Source organism: Drosophila takahashii, chromosome 2L (genome assembly GCF_030179915.1).
Source record: "Drosophila takahashii strain IR98-3 E-12201 chromosome 2L, DtakHiC1v2, whole genome shotgun sequence".
NCBI classification, from domain to species: Eukaryota; Metazoa; Arthropoda; class Insecta; order Diptera; family Drosophilidae; genus Drosophila; species Drosophila takahashii.
This window is the reverse complement of record NC_091678.1, coordinates 18,956,915-18,983,403: the sequence shown is the minus strand read 5'-3', so window position 1 is coordinate 18,983,403 and position 26,489 is coordinate 18,956,915. Positions and strand designations below refer to the sequence as shown.

General features: G+C 38.6%; 2 protein-coding genes and 2 long non-coding RNA genes across 10 annotated transcripts; 1 reads left to right on the top strand and 3 right to left on the bottom strand.

Moving 5' to 3' along the window:
* Positions 1 to 1,604: 1,604 nt before the first annotated feature.
* LOC138914831 (uncharacterized) lies at positions 1,605 to 4,474 on the bottom strand. Its single transcript, XM_070219521.1, has 4 exons — positions 4,169 to 4,474; positions 3,889 to 4,060; positions 1,729 to 3,834; positions 1,605 to 1,640 (listed from the first exon to the last, which is right to left on the bottom strand). The coding sequence occupies exons 3-4, from the start codon at positions 3,502 to 3,504 to the stop codon at positions 1,605 to 1,607; spliced, it is 1,812 nt and encodes a 603-aa protein (XP_070075622.1). The 5' UTR covers positions 3,505 to 3,834; positions 3,889 to 4,060; positions 4,169 to 4,474.
* Positions 4,475 to 20,185: 15,711 nt separating this feature from the next.
* LOC138913323 (uncharacterized) lies at positions 20,186 to 22,733 on the top strand. 7 transcript variants are annotated; one of them, XR_011418985.1, is made up of 4 exons: positions 20,186 to 20,993; positions 21,097 to 21,555; positions 21,627 to 21,837; positions 22,214 to 22,733. It is a non-coding gene; the product is annotated as an uncharacterized lncRNA (long non-coding RNA). The 7 variants fall into 7 exon arrangements; XR_011418989.1 differs by lacking the exon at positions 20,186 to 20,993 and having other exon boundaries at positions 21,301 to 21,555; positions 22,214 to 22,409; positions 22,481 to 22,733; XR_011418988.1 differs by lacking the exon at positions 20,186 to 20,993 and having other exon boundaries at positions 21,301 to 21,555; positions 22,214 to 22,409; positions 22,461 to 22,733.
* LOC138913325 (uncharacterized) lies at positions 21,007 to 21,486 on the bottom strand. The gene is made up of 2 exons (XR_011418992.1): positions 21,375 to 21,486; positions 21,007 to 21,302 (listed from the first exon to the last, which is right to left on the bottom strand). It is a non-coding gene; the product is annotated as an uncharacterized lncRNA (long non-coding RNA).
* Positions 22,734 to 24,972: 2,239 nt separating the features above from the next.
* Positions 24,973 to 25,606, bottom strand: LOC108067449 (uncharacterized). Its single transcript, XM_017156459.3, has one exon. The coding sequence runs from the start codon at positions 25,534 to 25,536 to the stop codon at positions 25,150 to 25,152; it is 387 nt and encodes a 128-aa protein (XP_017011948.2). The 5' UTR covers positions 25,537 to 25,606; the 3' UTR covers positions 24,973 to 25,149.
* Between the last annotated feature and the right edge of the window lie 883 nt (positions 25,607 to 26,489).

Here is a 26,489-nt window from a genome sequence, read left to right as displayed (position 1 = left end):
ATGACCTAATTCATTGTGATATTTGTATAATATCTTGTCCTCCATTTCTCCTGGCACACAGAATAACAATTTCCCATCATTTGATTTTCTATAAATAACTCCATTTCTCATCTCAAACATTTTATCTTCCTCTTTTTCTAACTTTTTCCTAACATCTTTCAACTTTTCATCTTTCGCTTGACAAATAATTAAATTGTCTTCAAAACTATTCGTTTCTACTACCAGTATATTCGTATTCCTACTTAACGCGTCTACGTGTTGCATAAGTTTTCCCGATTTATGAACTAACTCAAAGTCATACTCAAGCAATTCTAATGCCCATCGTGCAATTCGAGGGTTTAACTCAATCCTATTTAATGTTAACGTCAGTGAGTTACAATCAGTAACTATTCTAAATCGTCTACCCTGCACATAAATTCTAAATCTTCGTAGAGCATAAATTATTGCTAACGTTTCAAGTTCAAAACTGTGATATTTTGCCTCGTCTTTTGTTGTGGCCTTTGAAAAATAAAAAATAGGGTGCAACTTTTTATCCTCTTTCCTTTGTAGTAAGACCGCTCCAAAACCTTGTGCGCTTGCATCTGTATGCAATTCTATCTCGTCTTTATAATAATATAATCCTAACACTGGCGCTTCAACTAACATTTTCTTAAGCATCTCAAAACATTGTAGTTCCCTTTCTTCAAATGCAAACTCTTTATCTTTCTTTAACAGGTCATATAATGGTTTTGCGATCATCGAAAAATTCTTAATGAATCTCCTAAAATACGAACATAAACCTAAAAAGCTTCTAACACCATGTACTTTATCTGGAACAGGGAAATCTCTAACAGCTTCTATTCCTTTATCATTAGCTTGTATTCCCTTGCTGGTTACTAAAAAACCTAAATATTGTACACTTGCTTGTAAAAACTCACATTTGTCCATTCTCAATTCTAGTTTGTTTCTTGCTAAACGATCAAAAACTTCCCTAAGTACATTTAAATGTTCCTGTATCTCTTTACTGGCGATCATAATGTCGTCCATATATATTACTACCTTACCATCCCTAATCATGTCCGCAAAAATTGTATTAATAAATCTCTGAAACACCGCAGGAGCGTTTTTAAGCCCCATTGGCATTCGCATAAATTCAAATTGTCCTAATGGCGTCATAAATGAAGTATATTTTATTGAGTCCTTATCCACAAATACATGAAAGTAGCCATGTTTTAAATCTAATTTCGAAAATATTGTTTTATTTACTAAAGTGTCTAACAAATCGTCAATTAAAGGTAAAGGATAGTTATCTTTAACCATTGTCTTATTAAGTTTTCGATAATCCACACATAGTCGTAAGTCGCCTGTTTTCTTTTTTACTAACACTATTGGAGATGCGTACTCCGATTGACTTGGTCTTATAATTCCCTCGTTTAAGTATTCATCTAATATAACCTGTAACTTTTCTTTTTCTGTATAAGCTAAACGTCTGGGCGAACAACTAAAAGGTTTAGAATCCTCTAATCTTAATTTTATTACACATCTAACTTCGGGTTCCTTTGGTCTTTGTTTATTTACATAACAGCTTTCTACCATTTTAATAAAATGACGCCTAACATTATAATTCACTTCATTGCCAATTTTGTAATCTGGACTTTCATCTGTAATATTAATATTAAACAATTCCCTTGCCACTAGATCTATTTCATTGCTATTCCTAACTATTTCTTTATCTGTAACTTTACTAACATTTCTGATCATCTGCCTATTGTCGCTAATTTTATCTCTAACATTGCTAACTATCTGGTTTTCATGACTAACAATATCACTAACAATCTGATTTTCTTCTCTAACATTTCTAACAATATCACTAACATTTGGAGGGTTTTCAATGTTCTCAACCGTAACCATTTTCAAAGTGTCGAGGTTTAAATTAATATTGCATGCTTCCATAAAATCTCTTCCAAGGACTACATCATGACTCATAGATTTGTTTGCCACAATAACTAAATGAAAATGAATTTTATTTAAATTCTTCATAACATAACACAATATTTTGCCATAGGTTTCTAAGTAACTCTTATTTAATCCATGATATAAACTTAAAACTGGTAATTTGCAAACATTTTCTGGTACTTTTGATATTTTAATAAATGAAATCGGGCTCCCTGTATCTATGAGACATTCTGTAGTTAACTTGGTATTAATATCATTCATAAAATTGATTTCAACGTATCTTACATAATTATTATTGCCTGTGTTCTTATTTTTGCTCTTCAAACACGTCGCCACAAAATGTCCCATCTCGCCGCACGCATAGCACGATCCTTTCTCCCGTTTTGACTTTCTGCACTCGTTCGCCCAATGCCCTTTGGCATTGCAATTGAAACATCGTGTCTCCTTCTTGTCCTTGAAGTCCAATGATGTCATCGGTTTTCCAACAGATTTCGGCAATCTAACATCGGCAAATGCTCGCTTTATGTGCCCAACATCCACAAAGCTTTGAATGTGCGCCAGATTGCGCAGCCCTTGATTTGTAATACCTTCGATGATGCAGCTCAACATTTCATCTCCATCAATATTAATGCCCTGAGCAAGCATTATTTTGTCGTCAACATAACTCCCGAACGTCTCGCCTGCACTCCATTTGCGATGCTCAAATTTGCGCCTTATCTCCAGCTTTGATGATTTTTCGCCAAACATTGCGATCAGCTCAGCCGTTAATTCCTCCAATGGTAACAAAACACGCCCAGCATTTGCGTGCAACCAAACATTAGCTTTGCCTTTAATTTTGCTAATCATCAACATTTTTATATAATTTCCGGTTATACCGTAGATGCTTGCGATATTATATATCCGAGTGATCCATTTGCGCGCACATGATTCGCCCGCAAACTCACACAACACTTGCGTAGCCATTCTCAAAGAAATGTCTATACTTTGATTAAAATTGTTCTCCATCTTTTCTTTTTCGCCAGCTTGGTTCTGCATGTTCACTTCTGCACAGTTTCGATTTCTGCCTCCACCTTTGTTCTGTTTGCCGTCTCTTTCGTAGCTTCTTTCACCTCTTGTTTCCTCGCCAGCTTCGCTTTCGTTTTCTCCATCTTCGCGTATATATTCCCGAACTTTTTCACCGTCTTCGCCTTTGTCGTTCTTTTCGCCAACTTTGTTCTTGCCTTCTCCATCTTCGCTATTAATTTCGTCGCCTTCTTCTACTTCGTAATCCTCTTTACCGCCGTCTTCGTTGTTACTTTTGCCGCCGTCTTCTTCCTCGAAATTCTCGATGCCGCCGTCTTTGCAGTTACTTCTATCGCCGTCTCGTTCTTGGAATTTCTCTTTGCCTCCGTCTTCTCCTTTACTTCTTTCGCCGTCTCGGTTCTCCTTCATTTCGTTAAACTTATTGCGTTTTTCGCTCGGTAATTTGTTTAAACGTAAAATCAACTCCTGTTTTGAACCAGTCGTTGAACATTTTAATACACTTAACCATATTTTTAATTGTTTTATCGATACTTTGTTCAAATCCATTTTGTTTTATTAAATTGTTTCACTTTCTTAGTTTTTAAACTTGTAGTTTTTAATTTGTTTGGCACGTGATCGGCCCACTTCTGATTTTGTAGGGGTATGATATATGTCCCTATTAATGAAATACCACACAGTAGAATATATGTTTACACAAAATAGTTTATAGTTTTATTATTATTTTATTTCACAAGTTTTATCTGGTCAGGATCACTGCTGGCATTCAACTAACTTCGCTCTCAGCTCACGACTCGAACCAACCCCCGACTCTCTGAGAGAGTGAGTGTGGTGAGATCGCAAGAGAGAGAGTAAGCTCTACAACAACAACAACGTACTCTAAGAATATTCAGGAATGTTCTAGAAGGAATACAATAACTTATACATACATACATACTACTACGTAGCCATCCTGCTACAAAGCTATGAGAAAAAATTAAAACAGACGCCAGATGGAGCCAGTAGCTTTGATTACGGCATATCTTCATCTCCCTCGCACTCCGTTTAGGTGAGTAACGGGTATAGCGTTCTCTCTTGCTTAGATTTATATTTTCCATGTAAAAACCTATTTTTTATAAAATATAATTTTATTAATAAAAACCAAAATAAAGTAAAATAATATTCGAAGTGCTTATTAAACATCAACATTGAGAAGCAAATATTAAATACCCACATTTTATTAAACAACTTTTTGCACTGTGCTCTCCGCAAAGGAATCGCTCCTTTGGCAGCCACAACTACGCACACACGCACATCCATAATTATACACTCTGCTGCGGGGTTCGAGTCCATGTCCAGAGACCATCAGGAACGGCATTTCGCTCCAATGGCCACGGAAAACGCGCTGCGCATATATTAATAAATTCAGCCGTGTGTTCCTGGCCCGGTTTTACTTTAAGTGATGTGCTCCAGAATGGATTCCCAGACACGTTTGCCGCACACGGGGCGTATGTGTAATTTTTGCGATTGCGATTGGGGAAAGCGAGGCGAATGCGTTGCAACTGGAAATGCGTGACAATGAAATCGAATTTCCTCATTATAACGTGACATTCGCTGTGCGTCGACATTCGCAGCATCGCTTTAAACGCAAAACAGTGATGGTTTCAATATTTTCAGAAATTACTAAATAAATCAAAACAGCGGCGACAGCGCAAGAAAGTTTTTATTTCCAGCAGGTCCTTTCGTGTTTACATATTCAGGGCTGGCAGGAAAGGACTTTCATGCAGCACACATGGCTTTGATTACCATTTGTTTTCTCTCGTACACTTACCAAGGGTTAGTTAACATGGCTAAAAACGTGGAATATAAATAAATACATTTTACATACTTTCAAAATAAAAAAAGTATTTATAAGCATATCGTTTTTACCATGTAACAGCAATTTCTCCCTCTCGAAGATTCTCTGACTTCGAAATAGAAAGCAATAAGTAATTAGTCGCCATCTTAACTTAAGTGAATTTTCATGTGCATTTTTAAGTAAATTTTCATTTCGAAATAGAGCTGGGTAGCGCCTAAAGTTACATAGAACATTTTGTTTAAATTTCGAGCATAACAAGTCAAATTGATACCACATAACATCAAATCGATCATCGTTTCGTATTAAGTTTTCTTTGGGTGTACCATTTATTAAAAAATAAATAGAAATTCTATAAAAACAATTAATTCAACAAGGAGTCAAATTTAAAATATTTTCTTATCTTTTATGAATTATTTATGTGTTATATATCTGCATAATTAATTTTGTTATCCTTTTCAATTAATTTTACAGCCTAAAAGTGTGTTAGATCCTTCGGCGGCGGAAGATGTAAACGTTTGCTGGTTTTTTGTTTCTTCTTCGCCTTTGTTCCCCCCACCTTGTTCCACTTGTGATGTTCCTGTCTTCTTTATGACTTTGTTTCTGGCTCTTAATTAACAAACAAAGCTCCTGGCTGAGCTGCCTGTGTATGTGTGTGTTTGATTATCCTGCTCGTGTTTAGCCCGGAGACAGGCATTTACATATGCACATGGCGCAGCTGTCTTGGCAAAAGTTCCCCCCGCCGAAATGTAACCTGCAGCAAATGGCGAATGAATTTAAAATGTGCATCGGAATACCGTTGAATAAAAGGCCCGAAACGAATAATTAATTCAATCTTCCTTTGAGCATTAATCGCTGAATATTTTAAGGCGGCCCCCCGGGCGCAAGTAAATTAAAGCCATGGCAGCAGCTACATTTGGCAAGCCCTTTTGGTCGGCTGCCAATGCAGCTCATTTCGGATAACTAGCAGGCTGTCAATTTGCAGATTGGCGTTTAATGATAGCTCAAAGACACTTGCCCCGAATTGGGGGAATTTCTGCCGATGCAGCAAAAGCAGCAGCAGCAGCAGTTGGCAATTTGCAAGTCCTGCCCCGATATCGAATTTTTGTTTGGACCCTTTGGTCGGCAGGAGTCGGCAATACACCTTAATTAAAGGCAATTATGCGCTCAAAGGCATAAATGATGGCCCGATCCGGCCCAACTGTTATGAGCCCGGCCAAATTGCTGCCCGGTGGTTCAGTGAAGGAGGAGCCCGAATCGGTTTAGTCAGTTTCTATCTGCCAAAAGCAAAAACTTTTACGGACCTCAGCCTGGCAGCCTTCCTGACTTTGCAGTATCTTTTTGTCGGGCCTCAAATTTTATTTTATTTGCGCAACGAGCGTAATGTAGTTAAGCAAGTGCAGATTTCGGGGCCGGGCCGGGCCGCATCGAGCATACGCCCGAGTGGCCTGTAATTTCGGTAAGCTGATTTGGCAGCATTGTCGGGGCAAAGCGGATAAGGCGTCTGGAAAAGTCAAGCTCGAAAAGTTCGTGTCGTGCTGAAAGCAATATGCAAATAGACCGATTTCAACGGAACTAAGCTGCAATCAATATTCAAATCCCATTTGCCATTTCAATTTGATGTAATAAAATTTGCCATTTTTGATCGAGCAGCGACTCGAATTTGACTCGGCCACTATTTATTCTAATCGCTCAGTTTTAATTTGTAGCCTCCTCGGCTGAGACAGTCGACAGGAAAGCAGCGACAATTCAGATTCATTCATCCACTTGAAATGAAATGCAAATCCTCTACGAAATCCGGCCGCACCTAAGGGTTTAGGGACTCTCGTCCTGGGATCTCCTCACCCTCCCATTCTCCTTCCTCTTCCTTTTCCCTCTTCATTATTATGCTGGGAAATAACCTTTGTCTCGAATTAATTAAAATGGATTTACATGAGCTCAGAGTGTCCAGAGCGCCGGCCACAAAGGACACCTTTGCCTTTCTTTGGTCTGGCCATATCCCGGCACTATTTTGCATGCCGATTCCAGCCTGTCGACTTCAAGCTCGCACCGCAGATAAATATTTATATTTCGCTTTTTAATCTTTTGTAATTTTAAGTCGCGCTATACAGCCTCTTAGATCCCCAGCCCCTCCCACTTTTGTGTGCTATTTTGCAATGCCCTCTGTTGACTTTTCAATTTGAAAGTTGAAAGCACTTAGGGTTATTAGAATGGGAATCCTGGAGTTAACTTCAAGTAGCCTTTTGAAGCCGGGGGATTTTCTGTCACTGCCTGTTGGTTTGAGCGAAGTAAAAGCGCCTTTTTCCAGCTGACTGTACGAATGTCGAGTGCATTAAATTTAAATTACACCCAAAAAAACTTGACATGAAACGATGATCGATTTTACGTTATGCGGTATCAATTTTGACTTGATGTGCTCGAAATTTAGGCAATAGGCCAGTTCGAATTTCGAATATGTCTTTCTCCTCCCTTTTTCGAAATCAGAAAATCTACGAAATTAGGTAATTCGAAATTACCTTGAAACTGACAGAAATTTACCATGCGCATATCGATTTTTTTTGTGTGTAAATTCAATTTGATGGCTGTCAAGTGTCAGAATCGTCAATAGTTTGACCCCCACTTGAGATATGTACATTGTACCCGCCCCAGTTTGGCATGAGGAGGAGGAACGGAAACCCACATCAAACTAACCAGGTCAGGTGAGGCTGGCTGGATGGCCATTTTATGCTTCTTCTGCTTCTGCCAGGGAAATTAATTTCAATTTACATTTAAATGCAGTCCGTCGACTGGCGACAGGCGGCCAACTTGTGACCCGACCTTGCCATCTTGCCATTTCCCTGGACCCGTGCACATTCTTAATGCCTTCCATCTTTACGCTTTTTTTAATACCATAATTGGCTTACTGACGAAGGTTAGCAGCGCGAGGCGGCATGAGGAGTGGAAAAATGAAAATAACTGCCACCGAATCGCACACAAATTATTCAAGAAAGATTTTTGACAGCACTCGCGCTTTCCTTCTGGTTCCCAGTGCTCCTCCTATCCATCGCCTCCTCCTCGTCGGGGAAATCCTCCATCCAGCATCCACCATCCACTGGCACTTGAAAGGACAACCTTGAAACGAATGCCCGCCATTGCAGAAAATGTTGGCAGCATTAAAGATTTATTAGCTAAGTGCACTTGCCGTTTTCCCGTTGCCGATTGTGTAAGCCATGGTTGAGTTGGGTCACCGCGGCGCCTTCTATTTGGCCATCCTTCAAATTACAGAAAAAATATCCAGATATGAAAAGACGCAAAAATATTCGGAAAAAAAAGAAAGGAAAAAATGTATTGTGAGGTCTGAGCTCAAAAGCCTTTAAATATTTAATGAAACAAAGCGGGGCTCAAGTTTGGCATTAATAATTGAAAATATTTCTTTTGTTGAAAATCATTCTATATATTTTCTATATATCTTGTTAAATTTAGATATTTTCATCCCGTTTTAAATGTCGTTGGCAAACGGGTCGCATACTTAATATTAGTCTAATTTTGCTCCACTTTTTGCTGATTGCAATTGCATTGCTGAACTGCTGAAATTCCGAACTAGTTGGGCTTTGTGCGCTTTTTGCATTTCGAATTCCCCCATCAACAATTTCCATTTTGTGCCGGCAAGTTCATTTGGCAGTGGACCTCGACCCCTGCCCCTCTAAAAAGATATATATATATATCCAGATATTCAGTCCTCTTTTCCCTGCCGCTTTGAGTGCATTTTCTGGCAACGCCTTGCTCTCTATGCTACATCAATTTTATTGACTTTTCCCATCGTTCCACTCGATTGAATGCACAATTTCATTAGCAGTCATGCCACAAGCAGCAGAAGAACTTCTCCCCGGGAGATTAAAGGGAGGAGTCCTTCGTCCTTAGTCCCTTTCCCAGCCAGCCGCTTAGGCATTGAACTGCAGTTATCCAATGTCATCAGAGACAATGAAATGCTCGGTTGCCAGCGGTTTTAGTTGCAAAACAGAGGTGGCCATCAATACTCGTCCTGCCGCAAATGGTGGCCATAAGTCAGCCATCAACACCCACAGCCCCACTCCCACTCTCGATGTCCTTGGCCTAATCGTGTTAACAGCCAGCCCCAAAGTTTTAATTTAATAAGCGCCAGTCATGAACATCAGCGGCACAATGCCCATCGCCATCTTAATAAACTTCAATTCCCAGTGCCAATCCCATTTCGGTTCCTGTTCCAGTTCCAGTTCCTGTTCCTCCTTCAGCTCCTGATTATGACTGGGCCGAAAAACTTTTAATTAGTAGGCTGGCCGAAAGTTTTTCAATTATTGCCACCTGCACTTTAACCCGTTCCCCCGTAATTACGCTTAGAGGCCTGCCATTTTGATTTTAAATTAACTACCAATACCCAAAGGGCCACCGCTAATGAGCTGAGTCACGGCTGCCCTGTAATTAGCCGAGAAGCGTGTGCAAATAATGTTTGGCCAGAAGTCAAAGGTGATTTCGATTAGGGACTTTAAAGTTTGCCAGTTTGCGGCCCGGCATAAATATTTCTGGCCGTATTTGTCGCCTGGCCGCAGTCAAACAAATGTATCTTTGGCTGCATGACAAATGCCGTCTAGACGGCAGAGAACCCTAAGGGAATGGGTAAAAAAAAGCGGGGAAAATTCGAGAGCTTAGCGCAGCTCAGTCCCTCCAATTTTTTGGTGACATTTTTCGATTGGCTGCAACCTGCAGCAAATGCTTCGTCTGCTGCTCTTCCTTCTCTCATCGGTTTTTATCGTTTACCTTCCCATAGAAAAGCTTTTTTCATGCCCACAAATCACTCTGTATTCTGTCTATAAATGCTTGATGATGCTGGTCTAAGTCAGGAGCAGTTGATGCATCATTCATAAGTGGATTTATTAAAAATCAAAAAAGTAAGCTTTAATCGATATTTTAATGTGATGTACTAAATATTCATTGCTTTCAAAATATTTATTGCTTTCAATAAAAATAATAAATATATTTAAAAAAATATTCCTTCTATCTACTAGGGTTGGTAAAAAAAAAACCGACGACACTATCGATGTTTTCAAAATTTAGGATACATCGATGGTTTGAGCCCACAATCGATACTATCGCTCAAAGAAATCATTTATTTATACATGATATATAAATACAATTAATAAATCAATATATACCAAATATTTTACGACTAACAAAATCTCTTTCGTATATGTTTAAACAATGTTTACCTACGTATTGTTTCACTCTTCTTGTTGTTGACATTAGAAACTTGTGCCACGATGTTTCCACAGAAGTCTTAGAACCGAAAGCTTATTCAAATCTTTTATACGCGTAGCGGAACCACTCCTTCTTTCATGTTTTCCCAGGCCAGCGCGTCATAATCATATATCAAAGCCGCACAAAAGCCGCCTCATAATGAGCTGCCAGCAAAAGACATCGCGCAGCAAGCTGCACCACCGAGCTGCAAGTTGCACCAGGACACGGCGTTTGCAGCTTCTACTTTGCAAATTACTTGCACGTTGCACGTTGCATCCACATCCACATTTACATCCACAGCCAGTGAGGGTGGATGCGAACAGGGTGGCTGTTGTTGTTTATGCAGAAGAAACTGTCATGAGTCTACTAAGCACTTGTGACATGGCCCCATGCCACATGCATATGCAGCATTTGCTGCGCTGCGCCGACATAATTTGCGACGAAGTGCTCTACAAAATATGCACATGCAATGGGGCTGGCAAAAATGGAAAATGGAAAAAGGCAAAATAATAACGGAATTCCTTTAATTTTCACACCACTACAAGGCAAGGTGCCAAGCCAACCAGCCGGAGTTACACCGAAACAGAAAACCATACTCATTCATAATTTATCTACTTAGTTTTTAAATATTAGGTAGACATATATTTTTAAGAAGGAGCCTTAACAACTTTTATAATAAGATATCAAGAAAGAAAGTCATATCAAAATATATTTCGATATTAAATCAATATTTTTAAAGTAACAATATTTAAATATTTCTGTCATCAATATTTTGAAATTTTTTCATAAAAATAATTAGTTTTTAAAAATGTATGTGTCCCAAATATTTAAAATCTAACAAGATATAGAAAAAAATCAATAAATTGAGATTGAGTAAAATCCAGGGAACGAAAATAACTGTTATTGTAAATTTTTCATACAAAAAAATCACGCACTTAAAAGGTTCCTAAAAATTTTTTAAATACACCACAATTTTTATTAGCCATTGTAGTTTACAAATCCGTAATGATTTTTATTTTTTGATTTTTATAATAAAACTCAAAAAATAACTGTTATTTGTTGATTTTTATGAATAACAGTTATTCCCTTGACATTTTTGAATAAATGAAATAATTAAAAAAAAACATAATACCCGTGCTTTTTATAACTTACTAAAAATTTGTTAAAAAAGGCAACCGCGCATATTTTATACAATTTTGTTTACCCACAAAATCGCCATAAATCAAGTTTGAGTTTTATTTTGATCACGACGAATAACTGTTATTTGTCAACTTTTATTATAAAACTCAAAAAATAACAGTTATTCTTTGAGTTTTACTTTACAAATCAGAAAATAACTGTTAAAGTGTGATTTTTAAAATAAAACTTACAACAGTTACGTTCCCTGGTAAAATCTATTTAATCAATTTATCGATATGCGTAAAATATCGATACAGCATCGATTAAACAAAATTTGATTTTTTTATGTAAAATGACATTGTTGCATTTGCGATAAATCGGTGTTCTGATATAGTTATCCTTACACAAAAGTGAAATCATCAAATGCGTTTGGTATTCTTAGGACTTTATAATAAAATAAGAATTTCATCAAATAACAAATTTCGTCTTCTGCTCCAGTTCATTTCTTGTTGTTAGTTGCAAAGTAACAACAAATGCATCTGCCAATTCATATTATTTTGCCCTGTGCAGGCATAGTAACAACCGCAGACATTGACGACAGTGGCCCAGAGGCGAGTAAGCCGGAGTCGGAGTAAAAGTCGGAGGAGTCGAAGCCGGAGCAACTTGAACGGTTAAGTACTCGGCACACACTCCCACGGCGCGGAGCAGTCAAGTCAACTAAAAACGTGACAGGATATCCTGCTGCTGCTGCTCCAGCCGCACAGCTACTGCTCCTGGTCGTAGTCCTTCTCCATGTCCTGTGATTTTCCCACTTCCACCGGAGTGGGCTTCCCCTTTGCTTTCTCTGGTGATTACGCCACCAGCATGCAAATGATAAAGAGAACGTGTCGCTTAATGTGCGCCCCATTATAATTTGGCATCTGAGCAGTTGGCTGTGGCTAGGGATTTTCCGTCTGGCCTCGATATTTCTTACTGTTTTGTACTCCACTAAAATGGAGGTCAAATTCAGTTTGAAGGTGAGCTATTACTTTTCCACACCCAAAAAAACTTGATATGAAACGATGCTCTATTTGATATTATGTTGTATCAATTTTGACTTAATATGCGGCATCAAGACAGAGAAATCGGCAAATTATATTATTTAATATCAATTTTACCAGCATTGCATGGTAAAAACGACATACTACCATGCGCATATTGGTTTAATAACGGCGTGTTTAATTTTGTGTGCAAAATTTATTTACTTCTCAAAATCTATGACAAAGCCTGTGAAAAAGATATTATTTTGCTCATAGTTTAAATGTGGCTAAAAAATTGAAGAGAGATCCCAGTTCACTTGTCAACATGAAAAAGTTTAACAATGTTGTGCGAACGACAACTTTTGCATGAAACTCATGACATGCTCTAATTGAAAATAATTTAACGTAAAATGGTAAAACATTTTCGGTTGTGGCCATGATAAATTCAAAGTTTTTTGATATCACTTGCGTTGCGGTTTGCAATAGTTGCTATAGCTGCGTATTTTTTATTTTTCTAAATCATTTGCAAAACAGTCGTGATAAACGTTTGCTTTTGTCGCTTTTGTGGTCGGCTTGCCTGGCTCAGCTCACCTGTCACACAAATGGAATTTATGTCCCACTGCGGTTGGCCGCAGCAGCAGCGGGGATATATTCATTTATATCTGGATATCTGGGAGGATTGGGTAAAAATTGCATTGATTAAAGTTTGTTATTTGAATATTCATTGGCAGTGGCGGGAGCATAAAAGACGACAGCTGTTAATGCCAACGTAGCATATGAAATATTTATTTATGTATTTATATACCTACATATTATTTTTCGCAATTTATTGTCTTTGGATTTATTTGTCAAATTTACATTTCTAATAGTTCGCCAGCCAGATATTGTTTGTGGTCGTAATTAGAAATGTAAATTTGCAATTTGTTCGGGCCGATGGTTGAGCGATAAATAGTTCATGAAATTGATAGTCAATGGCGAATTTAGGAATAAGTGCGTTTAAATTAAGTGTGCATCAAGTGGGCCAATTGGGCAACTAGACGAAAGAATTAAGTGTTGTAAAGATACATTGAAGCGTGCTGGAGCTTAATTAATATCAATTACAGTGCACATAAAATGTTTAGCGATATTATGGGCTCGCGTGAATAGAAAACAAATTATTGAAAAACGTGTTATTTAAGCTTCACGGCAATTGTGATAATATGTATATGATTTTTGCTCTCTACTCAGCATTTTTCTTTTATTTTCTGTTTGTCCATGGGAATTAGATTGGCCCGGCGGCAAACAAGGCAAAAATAATATGAAATTAATTTCTGTTTATTTTAGCATAAATTATACAAGCGGAAAATTTATGTTTGGCGCGCAGAGAGCGCATATCAATTAAAAGCATGGGTCCTTCCCTCACTTTTGTTCGCAATTGAATAAAGCATTGTTGGGCATTTTTAGTTGATTTTCGATATATATCGCTTTTGCTGGGCCTATGCCAACCTCGAATTTATGGCGAATTTTTCAGGGAAAGACAAACATTTCCCAATGTCCTTGGCGATCTTATTTGTGTGTCCTTGCAATATTTATTACACACAGTTGCACACGAACATGGCGTATACGTAATATAGAATTTTGTGGCCCATAGCCATTGGCTGCCCCCCCCCCCTCCCTCTTCCTCACTGCTTCTTTTCACTTTTGTTGTGTTTTATGTGTGCTACATTTGTTTTCATTTACAAGTATTTCACTTAAAATTTATTTGCCATACACATTTTTATGGCTTAGCCTGGCTTTGTCCTTCGTTTCGTTTCTCTTACGCCCCTCCTTTTGTCCAGATCCTTTAAATAATGTATTTGCGAGTACTAAAATTAAAATTTATTTACCATTCTGTGTTTTATAGTTGACTCAATAAAAAATGAGATACATAGAAGTAGATTCAAGCGAAGGGTCAGCAAAAGCAGCCCAGTATTTTTCTTGATTTTCATTATAAAATATCCTCTGTAGTATCTTCTTTTTAATTGGCAATTGAAAGAGTTAATCAAATGAATGTCAATTCCATTGTTTCCACTCGAAAGCCCTCCAGTTTAATGGCCAAAGTTTCGGCGTTTTACCTTTAATTTTGTTGGACTCATTTCGGCAACAGTTTGAAGCTCCATAAAAACATTAATGGAATGACAGCTGCTGCTGGAGTTGGAAAAACGCGTCAGACATTATGAGAATGCGACAGCCCCTCAATTTCAACGGCTCCTTTTCATTTTTGGCGGCGCGAGGATAACAGTTTTCTGCTCTTAATGCAAGGAAACAAAAAATAAACCTTTGGCTGCCGCCGGGAAGCTCTTAAAATCCCTTTCGTTTAAGCCTTTTGCCTGTCTCAGCCCGCTTTTCGTTCTTAGTCCTGTCTTCGTCCTGTGAATTTTTATTGTGCAATTGTATTTGCTGCTCATGAGAAATTGTATGCGTGCAAAGACGCTTAAAACTTTCGCCGCACTTTCCCTTCCCTCCATTTTCCACTGTCTGCTTTTCCGATAAGAGCTTTGCTGCACTTGAGCCTCGAGTTTCATTGTTTTCCTGCCAAATGCCGGCTTAAGACTGCTAGTATTTTCTCGATTTAATTTTTAAATGCTTGCCACAGAGCTCTCAAGTCGCTCAATCTGGTCGAGAGAGCTTCTCGAAATTGCCAATTTTCATGATTGGTGGTTTCAAATGTTGCATATTCCATAATTTTGTTGAAGGCTTTCGGACACTGATAACCATTTAGAGCTGATTGAAATTTTCCCAACCAGAACACTAATCCGAAATATGTCTGATATTTCCATTCGATTTGCGATTATTTTCATTTGGTCTGTATTTTTTGAACATTTTTGCTGTGCGCTGCCTAATGCCATTATTGCCCATTTCAGAAGCATTTCACACAATTTTGCGGCATTTTGTTTGTCATTCGCCCGATGATGATAATAAAAGCAGCAGTGGCCGTAGCATCAATTGCTGACAGCATATTTTTCCACCGCAGCAGTGCAAAATTGCTGAAATATCAGGGAGCGAAATGAAATTGGTTGAAGCGTGACCAAGAAAAGTGCAATGTTTCCGACTCCATTTAGATGTCCAACCCAATGAGAGAAATTCGATACAACATTGTATTTCTGTTGAAATAATACCCAATGATGATGATGTCTTTTTCACTGAAACTACTAATTGCCTGTACTGGCTATAAAATTCCGGGCAGCTTGGCAATAGTCTAGAGAATGTTCGTATTCGTTTTCTCCCCTAGGAAACGATAAATAAAGCGTTTGTCTTAGAGCGGACTGACAGCGTTTCCCCCCTTTCTTTTCAAGCAACAGCACTGTTGACACTTCCCAAACCGTAAAAATGTCCAACATTTGCCTGCGAGTAGCGAGCGGCAGGAAAACAACAGTGACGAGGGCTAAAAACTGCGAGTTATGTACCCCGATTGCTGCTGTTGTGGTCGAAGTACTCTTACTCGAGGGAACCAGGAATATTAGCTATGCGAGAGGTTTCAAATTAACATTTCGGCCATATAACCACTCACAACAAATTACGCATATCGTTGTTATCATGCAATTCTGGTAATATGGGTATTAAATAATATTATTTTCTCTTTCGGAGATTTTCTGGCTTCGAATTCGAAATAGAGGGAGATAGCGCCCGAAGTTACAGGAGTGGGTGGGAGAAAGACACATTCGAAATTCGAACTGGCCAGTCGCTTACATTTCGAGCATATCAAAATGAGATGCCGCATAGCAAGTCAAAATTAATTCCACATAATATCAAATTGATCATCGTTACATCGAGTTTCATTGGATACTGTCAATAATGTTTAAGTTAGGACCTAATAATTTGAAATAAAATAATGTTAAAGTCCTAACATATTTGGAATTTTCTTAAAAATTTTAAAGTAATGGTAAGGACTTACACGATTTATCACAACGATGTACCATTTTGGAGGATTTATTATTTTGTTATCCTAAAGTAAAATGCATGTTTTGGGACAGGGCATTGTCGCATCGATTCGCGAGTGTCCTGGGAGTCCGCTTCACTTGCTGCGGCTTCCGTTTCCGCTTTTGCTGGTGGCAGCAGACATGGCGACGGCCACGGAAGCGACAGCAAGTGCGACAGGGAAGGGGAAGGGGAATGGGAATGGCCAGCGACAGCGACATCGGCGCGACGTCTGCTTCTTTGGCGGGCTTCTAGCGTCAGCGGGTCTAGTCCCGACTTGGCTTTGTGCTACGGTGAATCAATACTTCTTAGCCATATCACTGGCAGCCACTTGCGAACTGGGTGATTCACTCAGCTCAACTTTTCCACTTGCCATAAACGGGCGGCAGCAGCGATTGCGGGGGAGTGCCGCCAGCTGCGTAAATTACGAGTAGTTGCACTTGGCCAGGGAACAATGACTTCTTGTTGAAAGTTGCGGCTGCCGGGGCACAAAGTTGCCAGAAACTCCACTCATTAACAGCTGTTGTCTTTAGTTTGCCGTCAGGATTCTATTTACTTTTTAGAAAGTTAATTATATTCGCTGAAGCGTTTGGCATTTACTATTTTTCGTATTTATTCTGCAATTAGTTTGGCGCTGGCTGCCAAACCCCGAAATTATTAAATTCACATTTCAAATGCAGCGGGAGCGTTCAAGGATGTGTCGAAAGTTGCCAGAAACTTGTTTTCCATTGCAGAGCTCAAATTAGTTTCCAATGTGCCAAACTTTTCGACAAAATGAGCTGGATTTTGAAAGAGTCGAACCCAACTAAGCAATAGCTGAGCAACTTATGTAGTGTTATGCGCTATGCGCATGGTAAACTTCTGGTATTGCATACGCATATCGTTTTTACCGAAATCTCTCAAATTACGTGAGTGGGAGGGAGATAGACACATTAGAAATTCAAACTGGCCTGTTGCTTACATTACGAGCATATCAAATTGAGGTGCCCGCATATCAAGGCAAAAATTATGTCACATAACATCAAAGCTGTTTTACCTTTCAATGCCCGATGTAGATTTTTCTTGCAGTAAAAAAATATTTATTTGAATGTTATTCAAGCGAAAGCATAATCTGCCGGGCCTATTGAAACTCGAACTCTAAAATTAGGTTTCCATAGCAAATGTAAATATTTTCGAAATATTAATTAAGTGCGCCCGGTCCGGGCTGAGCGCGAATAAATTAAAAATTACGCTAGAACGCATTTCCGGCGGAAAACAAGCGAGTCCGAAAACCGAAGCGGAGCCAAAATGAAACCGCCAGGCCGCAACCAATGCCACATATTTACTTTTATCTCAGCCCGAGCAGCCGGAGCCAAAAACGCCAGAGAAAGCCAAAGCCAAAGCCGGGGAGGGCACAAACAAATGGGACTGCAGCTGGAGGCGGATCCTTCTTCGTCCTGGGTCGGGCTTCTCCTTGGCTCCTTGGCCGGACTACAAATGAGGGGACTCCGGAGTCCGTATTCCGTAGTCCGCAGTCCGGACCACGGAGCTCTGCCACTGACAACGACGATGCTCTCAAATTGTCGGTCGTTTAAATACATTTAAATATAAATGCAGCGCGCAGCCCAGCGCAGCGATAAGAAAGCTGCAGCCATGGACATGAATGCGGATGTTTATGTGGATGTGAATGTGGATGGGGGTAAGTGAAATTCCTCATTCATTTATTTCCATTCATTCTATCAGCGTGGAAAATCGTGTGTGCGCGCGCTTTTCCCGCTTTTCCCAGCTTGAATGTGTGGGCGTGTGGTCAAAGTCTTGCCACAGCCATTTTAAACGGGCTGCAAGTCGGAGCCAGCGATAAACAAATATATATCCAACACTTGTGATGCGCATTTTAAAATAATGAACGAGCACGTGAGGAAAATAGCACATGGTAGCGATTAATTGTTACCCATTAGCAAGGGGGATAACAAACGTGTGAAAAGCTGTAACAGTCTCGTTAAGTTTTCTGGGAGTATTTTATTATTTAAAATCAGTTTTGTTCATTTTTAATCCACATTTAATTTATAAAAGTTTACATAATATTATATTTAAATAAGCTTCTTAAAAAGTTTGTTTAATAAGTTCTCTTAAATGTAGCTGAGCATTTTATTCATCATTTAAAATAAGTTTTGTTAATTTTTTTATTGACATTTAATTTAAGAAAATTGTACTTCCAAAATCTTGTATAATATGGGATCTTACAAAGTTAATTAAAATTATACAAAAAATAATAATATATTTATTATTATATTATTTATTGTATTAATATTATTATTATTCGATGTTGTTAAGGAAATAAATTTTAATGGGGTTGAAATCAAATTTAAGAAGTTTCAAAGTCCTAGAGATAATAATAACATTAGTATTAATAATGAATAACATTTTGTACTATACTAATGTGTTGATTTTTCTAACTATTAGCTAACAAGATGACATTTGTATTCCGCACAAGGACTCACTCCTTTCTTACATTTTTTTCAAAACATATAGTATCCTAACTAAACAAGGGTCTTTCTAGCGAGAGCTTATCCCCAGTTAATGCTTTAGTAATTTACATTCCAGTTGCTTAGTGGCCAGTGGCAGGGAGCAGTACCTCTACTACCCCTTGATGCCTTAATAAAAACCATCATCGTGACCGGGCGAGGCCATGACAAGCGAGGAGGAATTTAATTACATATTTCCTCACAATACGTATGCGCCCCCATTGGCGGCTGCCTCACATTTCTCCTTCGCCATCTTGTGTCGTGGGGTCGGTCAGTTCAGCGAATGCGATTCATTTCGCAACCATAGCCGTTGCCGTGATTAAATTTTCATTTTAATGCACGATTGAAGAAGCATTCGGCGAATTTAATTGAAAAACTGTGCAGCTGTAGAGCTAATATTTGGTTTGCCGCATGGCCAAGCCATCGCATCCTCAGCGCAGGTCCTGTTCCGAGGATGTCCTCGTGCGAGAGTCCTGTCCGCAGTCATGTCGGCGCTTTAACGCTTACGCGGATCTCCGTGTTTCACGGAGCTCTGCTGTCCAAATGAGTTTCTGACGTGTGTTTTATGGTACACCGAATTAATTTCATATCTCATATTCTCCCATGCCATTCGCATCCATAGTTAATCGGATTTACGGGACCCCTTAAACGGTTTACCATATCCACATCCATATCCATATCCCCATTCGTTTTCACATTATCCCCGAACCAATGGAGCAGATTATGGCAGCAGTTGGAGCAGCTTAATGGGGGGAGTCGCAAGTAACATTTGTCGGCTGTCTAGACTTTTGACTTTCGCTGACCTCTGCTCTTTGACTGTTAACTGCCGATTCTTTATTTTTTTTTGGCAATTAGAGAGCAAGTGAAGAGGCTATTTGACTATTTGTCATGGCTCATCCACATGTCGATGACTTGACCAACTTTCTGGCGACCATGCATTGTCTGGCAAGTGTCCTCCCTAATAGCCATGCCATTCATATGATACTTCTGCCTGCTCCTGACATGGAAACTGAGTCATTTGCAGCTGCTTACCTTTAAATTCGCATCTAGGCAACTGTCTGCTCCAATTTCTTCGTCACATCGCTGTCAATTATCTGGGCGACACAGCAGGACTTTATAAGCTGCCACTTCGGAGAGTTCCCAGGTCCTGTTTGGGGACAAACCGGGCGACGGATGTATTCATGCATCAGCCTGGCCAAAGTGACATTTATTGGCTGTCAGGAAGTCCCTCAGTCCGTCACTCAGCCAGTCGACAGTCGGAGAACTGGGAAACTGGGAAACTGGAAGGGCGGAGTGGGTCACTGGTAAAGCACTCTGTCAGCCTTCTGCTTTTCGGGCAATGAATTGATGTGTCTTGCATGCGAATTATGAAGCTCACAGTCGCAATGTGAGAATGTGTTTCATAAGTAAAGCGAACACTGTGTGTAGTTTAAATGGCTCAAAATTCGAACGATTTGTCCGGCAGGGCAAAACAACTTAAGGTATTTAAATGTAGCCTCTTGAAATCTATTTTACTGACTGTTTTATACAGAAGTTTCAAAATTAAAAGAAATAGCGTCCAAAAGTAATAGGTATTACTCAGATATATTTGCTTACATTTCAAAAATGTATTCTGCAATTTTTTAAAATAAAAATCCAATTTAACTATTTGTATATTTATGTAAGAAAAATTTTATATTGTTTAAATTGAATAATAACTTATTATTCATTTTCTAGTGTTATTAAGTTTTTTTTTAGATTGTTTAAGATATTTTTTCTAGCCGTCAATAGGTGGAAAACTCCATCCCTTCGCCGGGACTCCGCTCCTCGGGCACCAGGCACAGCAGGCTAGATTCGAGCACCTCTCGCCCAGACAGCATCGGCAACAGCTGTCCGCAGTTCCTGCAAACAGACAGAGGAGTATCGCGAGGAGCAGCAGGAGCCTGGGCAGCCAAGAAGGAGGCTGCAGGCAGCGAAGTGTCATTCTTGGACAAGCAAACCAGATTGACAACCGGCCAGCAGGTGGAACCTTGCCGAACTGAACGAGCTGCGGCATTAGGCGATTTGCCACGGCAGCTGGCGATGACGATCCATCATCGCGCGCAAACAATGTCATTAGCTGCACTTCAGCCGGAGCACACGAAAATGGCAGCGCACATGCGTTCGCCACACGTGCCGCAACCTACACGGACCACAATTAAGATAATGCAGAGTCAACAAGACAAGGACCTCCTCCCGAGAGGGAGCTAAAGCGAAACACTAGCAGAAAATGTTCACTGTTATGTATGGTCTTTGAATAATGAGGGTTCACTGTGGTAGCATTTACAAAAAAGGACTAATATTTGTCAGATTCTCAGATTTAAAACATTTTTAGTAGTTATTTTCTGGGTTTAAAAAGTAAAACAAATGATTTTAAATGATTTTATGTATAAACCCCATTTATTTCTTTTTAAACTAGGGGAAAGAAAATTTAAATGTCAATTTTCAACTCTTTTTTCAGTGGAAGAAACAAAAGACTAATGTCGTTGAACTGTCGCTGATTCATGCCCTCAACAAGTTTATTGGCAGCGTGGCGGATGATTAATGTGCCTCCTAATTGCCGACTGAGACAAAGTGAAGTGCCAGCGATCTTTTCTAAACATGTGTATTTTCCACTCAGACATTGCTCAACCTTTAAGGCAAGTCAAGAGTTTTCGCTTGTAAAACCTAAGAGGAAAAAAATCCAACATTTTATTTTCCACCAATTAAAATTAGCACTCGAAATTGCAATACATGTACATTTTAAATGCAAAATAAGGTTAGAAAAACGACCTAATGTTTTTTGGAACGAATATCAGCACAAAACTATTTAAATGTGCCGTAAAAGGTTCGCCATTTTCTCAAATAGTGGTAGTCGATTAAAAATCGATAGTATAAACCCAAAGTCGACTTCAGTCGATATTTTAGCAGCTTTACATTAGTAAGTAGTCAATTTTAAACTGTTTTTTTTTAGCCCTTGAAACAAATATATGTTTGATACGGTCCATTCAGGAAACACAATCAGAAAGGGGGCGGAAAAAAGGGCTTGGAATGTGAAACGGTTTGCACATGGCAACGACAGAACTTCGATTTGCAGCGACAAGCGAATGCAAACAAACAAGCAATAAGGTACGGGTGAAATTGTCGCTTTAACTTAGTTTATAATGCCACTTGAATGAGTTTGCTTGGCACAAATGCGAAAACGAAAACGAATACGACACAGGTATATAGGGTCGCCACAAAAGTTTTTACTAAAAAATTCAAGATATCAAATAAAAAGAAAAATAAGACACAAAGAACACAAAATATTCGGAAAATAATACAAAATAAAATATTCTAAATTATAAATTTAAAATACAGATTAATTAATTAAATTAATATGGAAGTTATTTTCAAATATATTCGAAATGCTATTATGTTTTAGTTTAAAAGGAAGTTGTATTTAAAGAAAATCTCCGATAAAGCCCCTACGGTAGAACATATCTTTTGAGAAAGGGCAGTAAGCAAAGACTCTTTTTTTATACCCAAAATATTATAAACTTCCCCGGAACACCAAGAATATCCTTTCATTTATGCTCCCACACGAATGGTCCTTTCAGAGCAGAGAATGCAACGAAATAATACGCTGCGAAGGAACACAAGACAGATGTATGCAGTGTAAGCCGGAGCAACCGGAGCAGGGATTTGAAATGGGTTAGTAAGGAGCCGTCTGCTGGCGCGAAAAGAGTCGTGGAACCGAACCAAATGCAAATACCAGGCGACACGTGAGCCCCACCCATTGGCACACCCTTTTCGGTATGCAATTTGCCATTTATTCAATTTAAAAATTCACACCATTGTGTAAAGCGAGCTCGCGACGTTCACAGATATCTGCGATGGAATACCCGAGCTAGACACCGCATAGATGGCATAATAAGCCGAGGCAGAGGACAAAGGACACAAAATAATATAATAATGCGCAGTAGAGTGAAATTGAACAAAAGTCAACGTATCGGAAAATGAAATAAATATTTTTATTATTATGTAAATAGCAGAATGCCATGAAAATCAATTATATTTAATTTGTATGCAAAAAGGCAAGCCGAGAGGAAAGGCTTTTTTATATCTATCGTGCAATTATGGTATTGTTTCTGAAATAACTTGCCAAAGTGAAATGTTTAAGAGCCTTACGTTAAGATAAATATTTGCAATATTTGTTTTAAATGTTATATTAAATGAAAAAAACGGAAAGTGGAAAAGGATATGTAGTGATTATTCGAGCTAAGGTAGAAAAGGATAAGTTGCTTTTGTTAAAGAGCTCGGGTCACATAGCAATTATTTAGCCTGTCAATTTGCAAATGTGGATATTCCCCTTTATTTGCATTTGGCCTTTCGTATTTATTTATGATGTTTATCGAACAATGGCCCAATGTTTTAATCCACCAAAGCGTTGCAGCATGAAGTCCTGATGGAATTAATCATTTTTGTTCTCGCTGTTGTTTGACTTTGGCGCGTACATGATAATGCCAACTAAATTTAATATTAATTCAATACAAATTCATTATAAGATTAATTTATATTATTTCCATTGTTAATCGATGCACAGCAGCGTGCAAATGCGCTTAATGAGCTTTAAAAAGAGGAAATAAATTAAAACAAAATGCGAACTCTCGCTTCGAGGAGCTCAAATGCATAAAGTTTATGAAAAACCAACAAATGGCTCGCAGCTCGATTGACCAAGTTTTTGGTGGCTCATAAAATACGTACACTCGCCTCGGCCACTCATCGAACTTCGAAGTCTTCGCTCCATTCTGCTTGCTTTCTTAATTAAAAATTTCATTCTAGCAGCAAACAATGAAAAACTCAACGGGTCCTGGCAAACTAATGAAATGGAAAATGCAAGGCAAGAAATAATTACCCATGCATATAAGCCAAATGCAAATGGCGAAGTTTGTTTTTAGGGGGTGTAGGAGAGTCTGAAGATGGCACAACAAAGAGTAAGAGCGCCGTATAACTTTCAAGGAGCTTTTAAAAAAATCCTTAAGTGGCTAAATCATCGCTAAAAAGCATTTTAAAGTTTTAATTATTTTGAATAACTTATAACTTTATTCTTTGCCCTGTTTCTTAATCGGCCCAGCACTACTTTATTATTTTAATTCACGTGAAGTAAACTTAAAAGGAAATGCATTTTCTAAAAATGGTTAAAAATATATTATTTGAATAGTAATAACACTTTGCTTTCTTTAGAACTTTTATTAAAACACCTTTTGTGGCATCCCAACTCAACGAGAAATATTTAAATGTATTTTTTTGCACATTAGTGTACATTAATATTATTAAAACTAAACTACAATGGGAATGCTAGCCTGGAGCACTGACCTCATTTGTCTGGCCGGGGAATTGGAGTCGAAATGGAGAGTCGCCGGGGGCAAAGGGGGCAAAAGGGGCGTGGCAGCTCCTGTCGCCTCACTTGATGGAAGTCCTCTGTTGATTTGCGACGCCTTTTACTTTTCGCTTTATGCGCTCCTCCCATTTGTTTGCATTTGCGTTGACACTCACTTCATTTAGCAGCCCACAGCAGCTGCAGTTGCAACTGCACAAAGGCAACACCAGCAACCAGCCACCAGCAACATCAACAGCAACATCAGCTGCGAGTGATGTACGTGAGTGCAAGTGCAATCCGCCCTCGGCTGCAGGTTAAGGACCTTCTTTTGAACTTTAAAATGTTTGCTTTTGGACATGTGGACGGCAGCAAAGCTAGAGCAAAGTCGACTAAATGATACCTTTTACAGATTAAATAAGTTTAAAAGTTTTTATAATGAAAAACATTTTTTTTAGGCGTTTTACATTGTGCTTATTTTTTAATTACATTTAAAATTAAAATAATAACAAAAAAATAATGAATTATGAAAATTAAAATAAAAATAAAATAATAACATAATAATAATATTCGATATTCTCACAATATTGATTTTTTCAGCAAACTGTCAATGTTTTTTCAGGCTCAGCCTCGAATACCCTGTTAGTTATTACTATACATACTTTTTTGCACCCACAGAAGTCCTTTAAACCTCCTCATACCCTCTCATCTCTCTATTTGTGTTTGTGTTTGCTTTGTGGTTTTGCCATCGCATTCAGTTCCCGTGACGCTTTTTAATCTTAAGCGCCTTCCATTCGCCACAATTGTGCAGGCCGTGGGCCAACTGCCCCTTTCTGGTTCTTGGCTCCAGCCAGCTGAACAAATATATATAACCATTTCTACCCATGCCCCACAGAGATCCACCTGGCGACTTATGGCCGGCTTATGTGCTCGCAAACCAATTAAAATGGCCAACGGAATTGTAAGACCCCAGACACGAAGGCAATGGCAGCAAATTAATTTCAAAGGATTACAACTGGGCCTGGAATTGTATTTAGTTGATTTCGTTTGGATATTTGGACATGGTACGGAAGTCAAGGGCTTCAAGGGTGTCCTATTTTTAACATTTCTTGTTACATGAAAATTAACTGGATACGTTTCCTAGGCATTTGATATTATTTTGCGTTATCTGCACGTTTAACTGATAGTTTTCCTTCGCCTGGCTGGTGCGCGTTTTTTGGGTCTTTCATTACGTTCTTTATTTTCCGCATTTTCCAACACCGCAGCAGCTGCCTCAAATCGCTGGCGACGGTGTAGCTCAACGCTCTGCTCCGGGTTCAGGTCCCTGAACAGATCATCATCCTCTATAAATCCTTCATCGTCGGGGCCTTCATCCTCCTCATCATAATTGTAAAGGCTTCTCAAGATGGCAGTTTTTAAACGGTGAAGGCGTTCAAGCATAGAAAATCGAATACAGATTGCAATCCACAAGATCAAGACCAATCCAGAGATTATATAGTTCTTGCTTATAAAAGAAGACTCCATGGAGACCAACCGAACGAGCTTTTTGATAAATTTATCCATTATTCTGATTATTTTGTTGAAATAAATTTGTGCAACTCGACTGGTTCAGTTCGTAGCTTGAACTGTATTAAGATATGTATTTTAAATATGTCATTTCTTGAAGTTGAAAAGCACTGCCTACTTTATTACTTTATATAAAAACTAAAAACAATTATAATTATAATATATAATATATAATATATTGTATTATAATACAAATTTGTAGGTTACTAAATTTAAAATAATTTAAATAGTATGTATAACGTAATAATTATGACTTTTTTTAGCAACCTTGAAAAAAAAGAGAAACGTTTTTTAAAACCACAATAAATGCTATCAGCTAGAAATTAATTTTTTTGGGAAAGGTTTTTTTTTAACCTTAAGAACATTTTATGAATTTGCAAATTAAATTATGTTTAGGTTGCCATGACTTTGTATAATATAAAGAAATAACTATTAACTTCCAATTCTTCGATTCTTAGTAATATAACTAATAGAGTTCTTAAAATCGAAAATCTGTTAAAATTGTATCATACTTTTTTAATGTTTTTTGAGGACTAAAATCGCATTTTTATAGAATTGAAACAAAGTCAAAGGACACAAAAGTGTGCATTGTTCACTTTTTGGGAGGACAGCTCTCAGTTTTGGACTGGCACTAAGACTGAGCCTGTGCCTGTGCCTGACCGGCACTCGAGGGTTCACGAAGGCTCTTAACCCGCTGCTTGAGGCTGTGGCTAAATCCACACCACGCTGCCAAGGATGAAAATAAATTAAAAATGTGTTAGACTCGCACCCACACAAGGACTTGGACACTTATCCAGGCGGTCGCATGCACAGACATATTAAGGAACGTGACTCGGCTGTCCCGAGACAACCACATATAATGTATATATGTTTAGCATGTTATGAAAAATGTATACACAGACGGGAGACGGAGGGCTGAGGGACTGCGACTGAAAGGACCGCCTTTGTCC